The 14,571-nt window shown below is 45.5% G+C and overlaps 1 protein-coding gene and 1 pseudogene across 1 annotated transcript; both read left to right on the top strand.

Annotated features, from left to right (window-relative positions):
• The first annotated feature begins 1,169 nt into the window (after nucleotides 1-1,169).
• On the top strand, nucleotides 1,170-3,399 carry LOC105072726 (olfactory receptor 2A12-like). The gene is made up of 3 exons (XM_010959751.2): nucleotides 1,170-1,175; nucleotides 1,630-1,685; nucleotides 2,442-3,399. The coding sequence occupies exons 1-3, from the start codon at nucleotides 1,170-1,172 to the stop codon at nucleotides 3,397-3,399; spliced, it is 1,020 nt and encodes a 339-aa protein (XP_010958053.2).
• A 2,464-nt stretch (nucleotides 3,400-5,863) lies between these two features.
• Nucleotides 5,864-13,368, top strand: LOC105072850 (olfactory receptor 2G3-like; annotated as a pseudogene).
• The last annotated feature ends 1,203 nt before the right edge of the window (nucleotides 13,369-14,571 follow it).

Raw genomic sequence — 14,571 nt, 5'->3', positions numbered from 1 at the left:
CTGGGACGGCCAGTCATTAGCTTGGAGGAAGGCAGGGCAGAATCTGGTCCTAAAGCAGAGAAGACTAGCACTGGAGCAGGGCTCCAAAAGCAATCTATGGATCCTCGACTAGATACCATGGAGAGAGAGAGCTGAGAGACGTAGCCTCTGCCTGCAGCCTGACTGGGAAGACAGTATAGAGAACCCACAAAGCTAGACTGGGCAGGTAAGGAGGAGGAAACCCCAAGCTGGGCTCTGAAGGTTGGTGGGAAGTGAAGAAGCAGAAAGGATTATGGGAGACATTCCCAGCAGATGAACAGTTCGAGGGAAGAGTGGTAGGGATTTGCATGGCGTATATGGGATGGTACCTTGGAAGATCTGTGGGTCAGAGGGGAGGGGGACCCCAGCTGCCCAGACTAGGATCTTTTAGTGGTTGTGCTGTTAGCATCATGGCTCAGAATTCTCACTGAGGAGAATCACACAGACTTGAAAATTGGTTAGAACCAGATAGGAAAGAGCTTATTATAGTCTAAGGAAGCATGAGAATGGGCTTAAGAGATGAAACAATGTCTGCTGGTGGGTGGACAAGGAAGGCAGGCCAGGAGTGGGCTGCTGGGAAAGACCAGGTCTGGGATGTGGACAGTGGAAAGGAGGGTGTGAGCACCTCCTTATTCTCAGCCCTCATCCTGGCTTCAGGGTTTGCCATTTGCACTGCTGACCAATCCTCATCTCTTGGATGTATCCCTCTTAATGTCCAAAACTCTGAGCTTCCCTAATTCTCTTCTTCCCTTCATAAACATTCCTGATCTGGATCATTTTTCTTCTCTATCCAATTATTATTGTTCCCTAAAGCTCAGCACAAAAATGTCACACCATCTTCTTTTGCCCATAGCCTGGACAACTTCTCCATCCCCAGACCTCCACCATCATCCTGTAGCAAGCAGTCCTCACAATTATGTTTTCAGCCCTGTCCTCTGGAACCTAGATGCTTGAAAAGGTCATGATAGCTCCTCTCTCCTCCCCCACTCCTGCCACCCAGCTTCCCATATCTAAATTGCTACCATTTATTGAACAATTTCAATAGACCAGATGTATTTCATGCAGTTTCCTCCATGGAAGAGGTACTACAGTTGAAGCACATGGGACTCTGAGAGGCTAAGTGACTTAGGAGTAAGTAAAGAGGGCACAAGATGCAGGTGTGTTGACATCTGAGTCTCTGCTCTATGTCTCCTATGCTCTGGTCTCTTGTCTCCAGCTCCTGCCAACACAATCCTGTTCAGCTGACTTCTCAGCTCAGCCCTCCCCTTGGTGCTCTTGGCACTGATGCAATCACAGGTTTCCAGCCTGGTGTTCTGACATCAAAGAGTAGCAGACCCAGAAGATTCCTGTGGAGTAGTCAAGCCCAACAGCCTCACTTAAAAACGGGGCTGTGAAGTTCACAGAGGGGCATGGAGTTACCTAAAATCACACAGAAAATCAGGGGCAGAGTTAGGACAAGCCCCCACTCTTCTGATTTCCAGACTCCTCCCACTTATATTAACCCTTTTTACTTGTCTAGTGTTTTGTATTTTGCAAAATTTCTTGACATATGGTATCTCATATACTTCTTGCCATTACCCTGTGCCATAATGTCTCGTTTCTATCCAACAGATGGGGAAACTGAAGCCAATGGAGGTGAAGGGGCTTGCCCAGATCCACACAGCTTGGTAAGTGGCAGCCATGGGACACTCAGGAAGAGCCAAATTTAAAATGTGGTCATAGGGTGGTAATTGAAAGGATTCAATGGAAAATTCCACAGATATCCAATCACAGGAAACAAAGCTTAGACAGACCTCGGGGGCTGAGGGTAGCAAGTCAGGAACCAAAGTCACTCTCTCAGTTTCTCAGGGCTGTGAGGTCCCTACTCTCTGCTTCTCAGCATGTCTGCTTTCTTACCTCCGTAGGGCCTCCACATTTCTTCTCTATGGCTTCAGCTCCCCTGGGGCTTTGGGTCACCACCACACCAGCTCTGGGTTGGCAGTACCTCAGGCACCCACCACAGCCCGCTGACCTGGAGTTTTGGTGCCATCATTTTAAATTTTCAGCAGAGAACTATTCTTCAGATTTGGACAAGTATACACCCTTGGAAGAACTCAGCAGTGGCTGGGGGTTGTCTGGGGACCTGTTACAAACATAGCTACCTAATACCTTGCTTTCTATAGGGGAAGATGGGTTCCAGGAAAGGGCCTGAGTCAGGCATCCTATATTCTAGTACAGGCATGAATCCAGATCCTCTGACTTATCTCCCACTGCCAGAGTTGCCCTAGTTTCCTGTCTCTTTTCATTCAACTCAACAAAGGTTTGATCAAATCTGGGCAAGCTACTGTGCAAGGAGCCATGTGTGTGGCTCAGTTTTGGTCAGCTCCATCCTCCCTCCTCCAAGGCTGAGGACAGAAAACAGGGAAGTCCTTGTCTCCTTATAGGCAGATCACCACGCAGAGCCTTGGCAAGGACAACCACAGCTCTGTGTCTCAGTTCATCCTCCTTGGCTTCTCCAGTGAGCCTCAGGTCAGAATGGTTCTGTTCACCTTCTTCCTCCTCCTCTACCTCATGACCCTTCTGGGCAATGGACTCATTGTCACCCTGATCTACTTGGATACACACCTCCACACACCTATGTACTTCTTTCTCAGTGTCCTTTCCTTGGTGGACATGAGCTATGTCACCACCACTGTGCCCCAGGTGTTGGTTAACCTGGTATATCTAAGGAGGACCATCTCCTGGGGAGCTTGTGCAGCACAGATGTTCATCTTCTTGGTCCTGGGCATTGCTGAGTGTGTTCTCTATGCCATCATGGCCTATGACAGGTATATGGCCATTTGCTTCCCCCTTCACTACACCCTACTCATGAGCCGTCCCATTTGTATTAAGATGGTCACAGTCTGTTGGTCCATTAGCATAGCGGGGGCCCTGATCTACACTGTCTTCACCATGCGTCTGCCTTATTGTGGCCCCTACAAGATAAACCACTTCTTCTGTGAGGTCCCTGCTGTCCTGAAGTTGGCCTGTGCAGACACATCCTTCAATGACCGGCTGGACTTCATCTTGGGTTTCATCCTGCTTTTGGTCCCGCTCTCCTTCATCCTGGCCTCTTATGTCCGTATCTTTGCCTCCATCTTAAGAATCCATTCATCCCAGGGGAGACTCAAGTCCTTCTCCACGTGTGCTTCCCACATCACTGTGGTCACCATGTTCTATGGGCCAGCCATGACCATGTACATGAGGCCTGGCTCCTGGTATGACCCAGAGAGGGACAAGAAGCTAGCCCTTTTCTACAATGTTGTCTCTGCCTTCCTCAACCCCATCATCTATAGCCTCCGGAACAAGGATGTAAAGTGGGCCTTTCTGAAAGTACTTGGCAACAGAGGGACAGCTCAGTGACCCAGGATGTTTCAGAGTTGTCCAGAGTCATGGGCAGATTTGATGGGGCTCATGTAGTATCATAAAACTATGTCAATTCTGACCAACTTGAGCCTTTCTGGGGCTATGAGCTACCTAGAAAGGATGAGACCACCCCTACATTGAAGTTCTCCCCATTGGTTGGAAAATTTCAAGCCACCACCACCCAGTGACACAGCTGGGATTGAAGGCAAAGGATTTCTTTTACAGCAGCTATGTCCTTATGATTCAAGACCATCACTTTATTGCTTTTCCTGGGTTCTCTCCTCATCTCTGAAAGTTTATGTCAGTTTTAGTATAATCACAGCCAAATGTTTAACATGCACACATGCTTGTCTAAGTGTAAAGGGTTGGTGGGGGGCAGTGGGGCAGTGAAGATGACATAAATCATGGACAGATTATGCAGGGACAGTCTTGTATTACTGTCTGATATACACTCACAAATAACATTAGCATAACTTTTTGTACTAGGTGCCATAAAATCTAAGCTGGAATTGTTTAGATATATTTATGTAACAATATGGCTAACAATCTGGTCTGAACTCAGCTTATGAAACTGACTCTTACCTGGTTTTACATTTTAAATCTTACTTTTACTTTAAGAAAATAAATATGTATGTTTCATAAAAGAAAAATATGTGTGTATATCTATCTATATCTGTATATATGCATCTCTCTCTCTGTGTACATCTGTATGATGTGAGAGTCAGAGTGAGTTATACAGAAAAAAATTATAAAATCTTTTCTATATATAACAAAATTCCCATTTTATCACATCTAAAACAAACACGTTAATATTTTGCCATATTTAGTTTGAGTCTTTTCTTTTTTTAAAAGAAGGATTAAATAATTACACATAAAGTTGAAGTGCTCTTTGAATATCCTCACCTCCTCTGAATCAACTACTATCATTAAATTGAAGTCTATTCAGTGAGTTTTTAAGCTTTTGCCTACATACAATTGTATCCATAAACAATACATAGAATTGTTTTTGTATGAATTTTAAAATTCATAATGGTAGCATATCAGTATCACTCTAAAAAATTTTAAACTCTGTTTCTGACATCTATCTGATAATTATAGGCCTAACTCATTCTCTTTCACAAGCATTTTAATGTACCACATTTCATTTATCTAATTCTTTGTAACTGAACATCTGTTTATATCCAATTTTTTTTACTGTTTAAACAATTCTGCAACAAATGTCTTTGGACATTTCTCCATATGTAAGCATTTTTCCTAGGATTTATGTATAGCAGTGAACTTGGCTGATTTTAGAATCCAACAACTTTTAAACCTACTAGGTACTCTGAAATTATTCTTCTCAAGTAGGGATACCATTCCACAACTTTCATTCGCATCAGCACTTGATTATGTCACCCATCTCAGCCATTCTAAAGTTCCTCTCTACCTCACAGACGGAAAGTGGAAACATCGTTTTTTGTTTCATTTATAATTCCCAGATTGCTAGTGAATTTACCATCTTTTCGTAAGACTGTTGGTGGTATTACGTAGTGAAGTCAGCCCTGGGGTCAGACTTCTGTGTTCTAACCTCAGCTCTACCCGTTAGTGACTCAGTGATGATGGGCAAGTTACCTAAATTCTCTGAGTCTCAGTTTCCTCATCTGTTAACGGGAAGAAAATCCTATAGACCTCAGAGGGTTGTTGGAGGGATTAAATGAGATAATACATGTAAAGCATTTATCATAATGAAAGACAAACAGTAAGTGTTCAATGAATGTGAGATACTGTTTACCTTTTCTTAATTTGTAGTTTACCATATATTTTGGATATTATGCTTTGTCTATTACATGCATTGAAAATATTTCTCTCAGTTTATTACTTGTTTACTTTATTGCAGAAGTGTAGTATATGTTTATTTTTAAATTTTTATAATAGATGCAAACAAGCAGAAGAAAATGGAAATCGCCCATTACTTTAGACTTAGGGATAACTACAGTTAACATTTCAGGGTCTAAAAAAATTTTAATTGCTTTTATTAGTATTTTTGAAGAAATATATTATAATATAATTCATAAACAATTTATTCTTTCCATGATTTTAAAAATTGAATTACACAGTATGTATTCTTCTGTAACTTGATTTATTCAGTCAATATAGGTTTTGACATTTTTCCATGTTGATTTGTTTTCACTGCTGAAAAGTATTCCTTTCACTTTTTTTGGCAAACAGAATAGAATAACAACTTTTAATGAATAGAATTCTTACTGAATTTATGAGTCTTTTCCTTATGCCTTTTCTTAAATGAACATATGTCAAAGATTTCATTGAGCTGCAGGAGGAGAGACTGGAGAGGTGGACCAGATTCAGCACAGGAAGGGCTTTGGAGGCTGGACAGAGGAGTGGAGACTAAATTCTACATGTGGGAACCGATGCAGGCTTCAGAGCAGCGGAAGAATAAAGTCAGAGCTGCGGGTTAGAAAAGATGGCTGTAGCCGCTGTGAGAATGCACGTTGCCCAGAGCCTGGCTGTTGAACTCAGGCCCTGCTGCTTGAGAAGGGAGGCAGATCACAGATCTAGAAACCCTGGTTGCTTGCAGGAGGACTGCCAGGGAGAGGATGCTCCAGGCTGGGCCAGGGAAATGCTGGGAAAGAAACAGCCCTCCAGAGGGGTGAGGAGGCCCCTGAGGTGGGGGCTTCACCAGGGGGCAGGCAAAGTCCTCAGAGGGAGGTCTGAAGGTCTCAGAGGGAGCCAGAGTCAGATTCAGCTGGGCATGGACACCACCAAATCCTGAGCAACCCTCGAGCAGAGGGAGAGGCCTTCAGTGCCTGATCCATCCTGCAGTGGACTCCACACTGAGGTCAGCATCAGGAGAGCAGGGAGCAGGACAGAGACCTTCACCCAGGAGGAAGCACCCGGCCCTCACTGTGGCCACAGAAGTGGCCAGTAAGGAGGGGTGGGAAGGGATGTCATCCAGGGAGTGCAGGACTCAGTGAAGCTCTAGGGGGGCTCTGGCCCCAACTTTCTGCCAACCTATCACACAGGGATGCAGGCTAGAATGAGCCCAGGAGGACCAGCCTAAGGAGCCTGCCTGTCCCAGAAGCCAGACTCTTGGGCTCCGCTCTCACCAGCCTCTCCCCTGTGCGGCTCCCAGCTTCCTGCCCAAGCCCCAGTCTGGCTCCTGCAGGGAAGCGTTGGGCCAAGTACCGAATGTAACTTCATTCCCCCTGGGCCACCTGGGGGCAGGTGGCCCTCTCATGCTCAGGAAGGATGGAGCCTGAAGTTCCTTTTGCCCTCCAGGCAGGACTGAACTCCTCCCTGTGCCTTGGCCAGAGACATCAACAGGGAGGGCTCCAAAGTCTTCACTGCGACCTCACTCCCTCAGAATCGTAGGGTGCAAGTTCCTTCTGCTACCTGTCCTAGGTCCTTGGTGCTAGAGTCCTCGAGAGGTGAGAGGCCACAGCGGGGGCCTGGCCCCTTCTTTCCTGCTTGAGAAAAGCTTCTCATCGAGCGACTTGAAATGACAAAACACACCCTCATGGGGCTGAGACCCAAGAGGCCACTGGGCAGTTCCAGACATCCACAGGCACCGTTCTTTATAAGACGCATATGAAAGTGTACCATGTCCTACACCAAATGTAATTAATGTATCACTTCCTAATGGCTATGTAAGAATTTAATAAGTTGCCATTGACTAACTGATAAAATGGGATACTTAAGAGTCATTTAACTATTCACTAATTTTTATTCTGAGAGATCCCTGTTTTTGAGCCAATAATCTTCCCTTTGAGATCTCTGTGAAAGCTCCAGGACCCTAGACACTTTGCCCACAGTTTCTAATGGATGAAACAGCCCTGGGGATACCACCTCAGGGGGAGGGGACAATTTCATGGCTTTCGTCACTCTAGACCTCCCAGGGTGCTTTATTTTTTTCCTGGGGAAGGAGGAGCAGCTGAGAGAAGTCCTGCCCTCAGGGCCCTGTCTGAGCCCCAGGACACACACACCCTCCCCAGCATCCACACTTGTGTCCCCAGCTCAGCCTCACATTCCCCCTGCCCGACCTGGACCTCCAGGAGGGCCTGGCCCGAGCATCCTTGGGGAGTGATGCTCCTGAGCAGGAGCCTGGTGCTTCCTTCTTGGCAGGAAGGTGGCTAGGGCCCCGGGGGCCACATGCCACGCAGGAGTGACCCCCTGAGTCTGAGGGAACCCTGCCTATAACCTCCTTCCCTGAAGGGTTATAAGCTCAGGACAGCAGCGCCCCCAGCCATTCTGGGGAGCACCCAGGCTTGTGGGGAGCTCCAGGTAGAAGCCCAGCCTGGTTGGGTTCCCACTCACTTCTGTCTCTCTCCCCATGTCTATGTGAGTCTCTGCCGCTTTCTCTCTCTGTGTCCATCCCGCTTTCTCTGTCTTGAGTCTGTTATCATCTGTCTCTGCCTCTCTTTCTTTCTTACCTTCCATCCCTCTCCATCTGTCTCCTTCTGTGTTTGTTCTGCCTGCTGACTCTGAAGTTTTTGTCCCATCTCCCTGATCCTCTTTCTGCGTCTCTGGCTCCATGTTCACTCTGACTGAGTCTTCACCTCGCTCTGTGCCTTTCTTTCCCTCTTGATGTCTATTTATCACTCGCTCTGCCTCTGGAGTTTCCTGCAGCGCAGTCCCGCTCAGGCCATCCCTGCTTCTCTCTTCTCCCCAGCTCATCACTGCCTCTTTGACTCACGTGGAGTTCCTCCTGCAGCACTTCTCTGAGTCCTCCCCTCGAACCTGGTTCTCCGCCCTCCTCCTCCACTGTCCCATCTCCCTCACCATCTCCCTCACCTTCTGGCCCCCTCAGCCTCTACCCCTCTGTCCAGTTCTCCGGTCTGCAGTCACCCTGTCTTCCTGCTCTTGGCCTCTCTTCCAGCTCCTTTCTCCCCAGGAGATTGGCCTTGCCCCACTGCTCTCCACCTGTCCTGTCTGACTGCCTCTGTCTCTTTCTCTGTCTGGTCTCTGCAGCTCTTTGTGCTCCCACTGCCCCTTCTCAGCCCTCCGGTGCCTCTCTCTCACAGTCCTGGCTCACACTCCACCTTCCCAGCATCTCCGACATCCCTCCCCATCTTCTCCTTTCTCTCCCTGCCTCTTTCTCCCTTTGTGTCTCTACCTTGTCCTGTCCCCCTGACTCTCCCATTGGGTCTCCGTGTCTCCCTGCCTCTTTCCTCTAGTCTTTTGTCCTCTTCTTATACAAAGAGAAGAAGAAATGTTCCCCCACCTTCCTCCTCCTTCTGAGCCCTGCCCCTTCTGTTGATGTCATTTGCACTCCTGGCATCTGTTTTCCTCTCTCCTTGTCTGTGCCCCCAGATTCTAGTTCTCTGTGCCTCTCTCTGCCTCCTTGCCATTTGTGTTTGTGTCTCTCTCTCCCTTCTGGGTCCTTCCTATCTTTTCCCATCATTCTCTGTTTTTTGTTTTGTTTTGTTTTGTTTTTTGCTTCTAGTTTTACCTATTTCTCTGGGTCATTCTTAACTCCTGCAGGTCTGTGCTGATGCTGTGTGTGTGTGTGTGTGTGTGTGTGTGTGTGTGTGTGTGTGTGTGTGAGGTGGGGGGAAGAAAGTGGGAGGGAGAAGAAAATATATATCTTCAGAATTTGACAGAATCAGATATTGTTGTAATTAACCTCCTTTCTTTTTATAGATAAGAAATCATTACCTGCTCAGAGTCACAGCAGTAAAGGGCAAAAGTAAAAATTCAAAACTATCCTGAGTCTTGCTTCACCTAGCCTGTGCTGCAGGAGAGTAGATATGTAAGGAAGAGATAAATATAAGAGTCCAGAGTGAAAAAGAAAACAAATTTTCTCTGATTTCTTTTACATCCTAACAAGGGACCAAGGCTGGCCCCCAGCCCTAAGCCTGAGCCAGTTTGGGGACTACAGGCTCACCCCTACCAGGACCTTGCAATCACACAATCCATTTCTGTCTTCTCATTGGTAACAGGTCACCATCAGACCTGGCTGTCACAGGGTCAGAACCTGAGGTTCAGAGAGGCCAAGCAACTGGCCCTTAAGACACACAGCAAGCCAGCCAAGAGAAGTAAGAGTAGAAACCAGTCTCCAGGCTCCACTTTGGACAAAGACACAAACTCATCAAAGGGCAAGGAGTCCTGGGGGGCAGAAGCCTGTCTCCCACATCTCCTTTGCTTCCTCAGCCCTCACCCTGCAGGTCCAAGCTGGAGATAAGAACTGGGCAGCTTCAGATCACCACAGATCTTGTTTAAGATCTGCATCTTTCAGGACCTATCTCCTATTCAAAACACATTTACCTTAACCAATAAATGTACTTGCATTAAACTACACAAGCTGATTCCCAAATGCAGCTCAGTGGAGGAGATGAGCCAGGGCAACTGGAGAGGCTCTCCCTTGCTTTTTCCTCTGGGCTTCTCCAGGTTCAACGTGTCTTTCTTCATCTCTGACCTTCCTCCCTCATATCTACCCTTTACCTAATTAGTCTGAATGGAGAAATCCTTATACAGTCTATCTTCAAAGTATCATTTGAACTTCATTCGTTATTATAAAAGTGATTTATGTTTATTGTGGCAAATTTGGAAAGTTCAGAGAATTTTAAGAAATAAATGTCACCTATAAATCTAATCACCAGGAACAACCACTGTTAACATCTTGGTATATTCCTTTTCAATTTTTAGTCTATGCACATAGATCTTCATACTATTAGAACTGGGTCATATATAGTTTCATATTCTGCTTTTTAACTTAACAACCTGTTGGAGCATTTCCCCACAATGTCAAATAGTCTCCAAAGTATTATTTTAAAGGCTATAAGGTATTCCATCATATCAATATACTATAATTTATTTAAGCAATCCTCTTTTATAGGACACGAAGGTTGTTTCCAGTTTTTCCCACTAGAAATAATACCACAGTAAACATCCTTGATGAAAATCTCTCCTCACAGCTCTGATTCTTCACCATGCAAAATTCTTAAAAGTGAAATTACATACTGTCCAATTTCCCAGCAGAAAGATTTGAGTAATTTATTTCCCATATGAATTCCCTTGTCAATAGATAAGAATTTCTGTTTTACTAAAAACTGGCCGATGCTAGGCATTATCATTTTAAAAGAACTTTTGCCAATATATAGGTTCAAAGCTATTTCGTTGACGTTTTAACTTGCAGCCTTTAATTATTGCAAAGTTTATACTTTTTGTGGGTTCATTCTTCATTCAGTCTCTTCTTTTGTGAGTTGATTATTCGTATCTCATTCTTGGTTTTCCGTGTTTTTCTTTATAAAGAGAGAACTTTATATTTGAATGACATTAATCACTTGTCTTCCACATATGCAACAACTATTATTCTTTTTTTTAACTTAAGAGAAAAATTTATTTTTTATATGGCCAAAAACATTCATCTCTTCCTTTGCTTTTTCTTCCTTTATTTTTATCCTTACGTGAAAGAAAGAAAATATTGGCATTTAGGCAGGGAGAATGTGAGCAGCTTGAGTATAATATGGACACAGGGGAACTGAGAAAGAGCCAGCTTTCTCTTTACAATTAATTAAGTAGATCAGTGGCTCTTGAAGTGTGGCTCCCAGCCTCTGCAGTACCTGGAAACTTGCTATTTCTAACAAATTCTTGGGCTGTACCCCAGACCTTCTGAATCAAAACTCTGGGTGTGAGGCAGAGCAGCATATGACAAGCCCTCCAGGTGATTCTGATCCGCAGTGAAGTTTTAAAGCACTGGGCTGGAGGAATTGGGGTTTGTGGCTGGCTGCCCAAGTGATAGGAGTAAGGAGTCCTGAACAGGGAGACAGGGGAGATGGGAGAAGTTTCCAGGAAGGAGACCAGACTCCAGGAACATGACAGCTGACTGGAGACTACAGGGGAAAGGCAGCTGCAGAGATAACTTAGGGGCTTTCAATATTAAATGTTCATTTTTAAAACAGTTTTCTGTTCTGTGCTGCATTGTAAGTCATCTTCATTTTACTGACACCTTCAGGACAAGTTCTTACAAATAGTATCCTTGTGTTGGTGAGGTTCGAGGGCACAAAAGAGAAAAAGAATAGGGATGAATCACTGGAGAAGTCAGTACCTACACAAGGAAGACAGTGAGCGGGGGTCAAGGATTCAATGAGAGCCAGGATTTTAGAGCAAAGTACCAGGGAGGCACAAGAAACTCTCAAAAATATTGGGGAAATATAGAGCAGCTCAGATGAGGAGCTATGTTGCTTTATTTGTTTACTAAAGGGAAAGGGATCAACACCATGAGACTGAACGACTTGGAATATTCAGGTGATGCTTAAGGGCCTTTCTCTGTCCCACCATAAAATATTCATCCATATATTTTCTCCTAGATTGCCTTACAGTTCTATTTTTTGCATTTAACTCTGTAATGTATTTAAAATTTATCTTGGTAGACCACATGAAGTCACCTTTCCCACCCATATTATTTATAACTCTTTCTTGCCCCTCTGATTTATAACAAATAGTAAGCATTGGGTAAAAAAATAAAATAAAATAAGTTGAATCAATGACATAATTAATGAACACCAGTAAAGTTTCATTTACCAGAAAGAGCTAGCTCTTAAATATTAATGTTAACATTTACCCTACATAGCACTGACTTTAATCCTCAATTCTAATTTTAATTCTAATCCTAACAGGAATTTTTTAAAAAAAGAAAAAAACCTTCACCCAAATAATGAGTGTGATAGTCCTAACACTGATCTTAAACCAAGGCTTAGCAAGCTCTGCTGTCCCGAGAGAAAACACAAAAAGGGAGGAATAATAGGGAGAAACGCGAGGTTACCTCAGGAAAAGGAGAAGCAGAATGGAGCATAATGTACAGCGCTTCCCTGACTTGGTCTTCACCATTTCATCCCTGTGGCCCTCAATTAAATTCTGAAGCAGCCCCAGCAACACTCAAACGGCCATAGGGCCATATCCAGCAGTGCCCCCATCTGCTAATCCAAGCTTCCTATTAGGAAATGTAAATGAAACGACTGTGAAAATTCCTTGGCATAGAAACTCAATAAATTACATATCCCCCCGAACTCTTTAAATAGGCAGATTACGAAGCAGGAGCTCAACCAGTCCGCTGTGACAGAATTCATCCTACTGGGCTTCGCCCTCAGCCCCAGGACCAACCCTCTGCTCTTCACCTTCTTCTAGTCTCTTACCTACTGATCCTCGTAAGCAACAGCCTCCTGAGCACCCTCATCCTCCAGGACATGTGCCTGCACACGCCCATGCACTTTTCCATCAGGGTCCTGTCCATGCTGGACATGTGCTTCACCACCACTGCCGTGCCCCAGATGCTCGTGCAGGTTCTCAGCAAGAGAAGAGCCATCTCTTTTGCTAGATGTGTGGCCCAGATGTACATCTTCCTCCTCTTTGGGATCGCCGAGTCCTGGCTTTTCTCCATCATGTCCGTGGACAGGTACCTGGCCATCTGCCACCCGCTCCGGTACAAGGTCGTCATGAGCCGCTGTGTGTTCCTCCTCACGGTGGGCATCTGTGCAGCCTATGGTATGGTGGGCGGCCTGTCCGATACCTTCTTTGCTATGCGCCTGCCCTATTGTGGCCCTAATGAAATTGACCACTACTTTTGTGAGGTCCCTGTGGTCCTGAAGCTGTCCTGTGCAGACACATCCCTCAATGACTTGGTGGACTTCGTCACAGGCTTCAACATCACTGTGGTCCCACTCTCCCTGGTTGTCACTGTCTATGCCAACATCTTTGCCACCATCATGAAGATCTGCTCAGCCCAGGGGCGAATCAAGGCCTTCTCCACCTGTGCCTCCCACATCACTGTAGTCACCATGTTCGCCATTCCGTGCATCATCTTGTACATGAGCCTGGGCTCTGACTTCTTGTCAAAACAGTGGCAAGAAAATGTCCCTTTTCTATAACATGGCCACAGCCTTCCTCAACCCTGTCATCTACAGTCTGAGGAACAAGGATGTGAAAAAGGCTCTCCTCAAGTTGACAGGACAGGGCAGGGCCCCAGAGTGAATCTTTAAAGCTGAAGATCGAGGGAGCTGTCCAGTGCAGGACTCACCAATCCCTCGGAACTCTTCCAGGAGACCTGGAAGAGCTGGACCCCATAAAGCCAGCCTCACCCTGGCCCAGTGGGAGGGAACAGGGTGCTTGGACACTGGCAGCATCTGTGACGGTGTGGTTCAGGACAAAGACGGTCGTGAAGACCGAACACAGTGGTCAGGAGCCTGGACCCTAAAGCCAGGCAGATCAGAATAAGAGACTTGGTTTTTCTGATTACTAGGCATGTGAATTCTTGCAGGTCATTTAACTACTCTAAGGTTTGTATCTCTTCCATACGAGGAAGTTGTAATGATTAAATGACATAATACATGAAAGGTGCTTGTCAAACAGTAATCTTTTAACAAATGTTAGTTCTAATTTTTAAAGTTTATTACTCAGGGATGAACTATAGTAACCACACAGGAACCTATGGGGCCTTCCTGGGACAGAACCCTCCCCACCACCATGTTTTCCCCGTGCCTCTTGTCGGCAGAAAAACTTCAGCCTACTAGGCCTTTCCCAAGTTCCAAAGAATAAATTTAATCAGAGAAATGAAAAAAAAATGCAGAAAGAAAGGGAAATAGTCAAGCAAGACAAAATAATAATAGTTTAGACATTAAGCAAAGTCAAGGACCTTTACTTCCTCCTCGTGTGCTATAGGTAACATTCTAAGCCACATCCTTCAGCTGTTTTGCAGATACTGAGAGCCCCACCAGATGGAAGAAGTTAACTGTATGCTGACCACAAGCATGTAGACCCCAGACTGGTTGGAACCAGAAGGTTGAGGATGTCGACTACCGATTACTTCACCACCAAACAATCAGATGAATGTCAGTAGCTGATCATGCACCTCACAACCTCCCTCCCTTGCCATGTCTTTAAAAACCTTTCCCTGAAAGCCATGGGGAGTTCGGGACTTTTGAGCACTAGCTACCTGGACTCCTTGCTTGTCCCCCTGCAATAAACGCTGCACTTTCCTTCACCACTATCTGGTGTCAATAGATTGGCTTTACTGTGCGCGGGCAACTGGACCCAGTTAGGTCGGGTAACATGATCAACCGTAAATTGGCTGCAACCCTTCTGGGCTGTGGAAGTGACTGGAGCCCCAGAGAGAAAGGGGTAGAGGGGTGGGAGCAGAGAGGAGAGTGGGAGTAGAAAACTCAAGAACTGTAAAGT

Source organism: Camelus bactrianus, chromosome 13 (assembly GCF_048773025.1).
Source record: "Camelus bactrianus isolate YW-2024 breed Bactrian camel chromosome 13, ASM4877302v1, whole genome shotgun sequence".
In the NCBI taxonomy this organism is placed as follows: domain Eukaryota; kingdom Metazoa; phylum Chordata; class Mammalia; order Artiodactyla; family Camelidae; genus Camelus; species Camelus bactrianus.
Note: the sequence above shows the minus strand (reverse complement) of the source record. Positions and strands in the feature narration are given on the sequence as shown.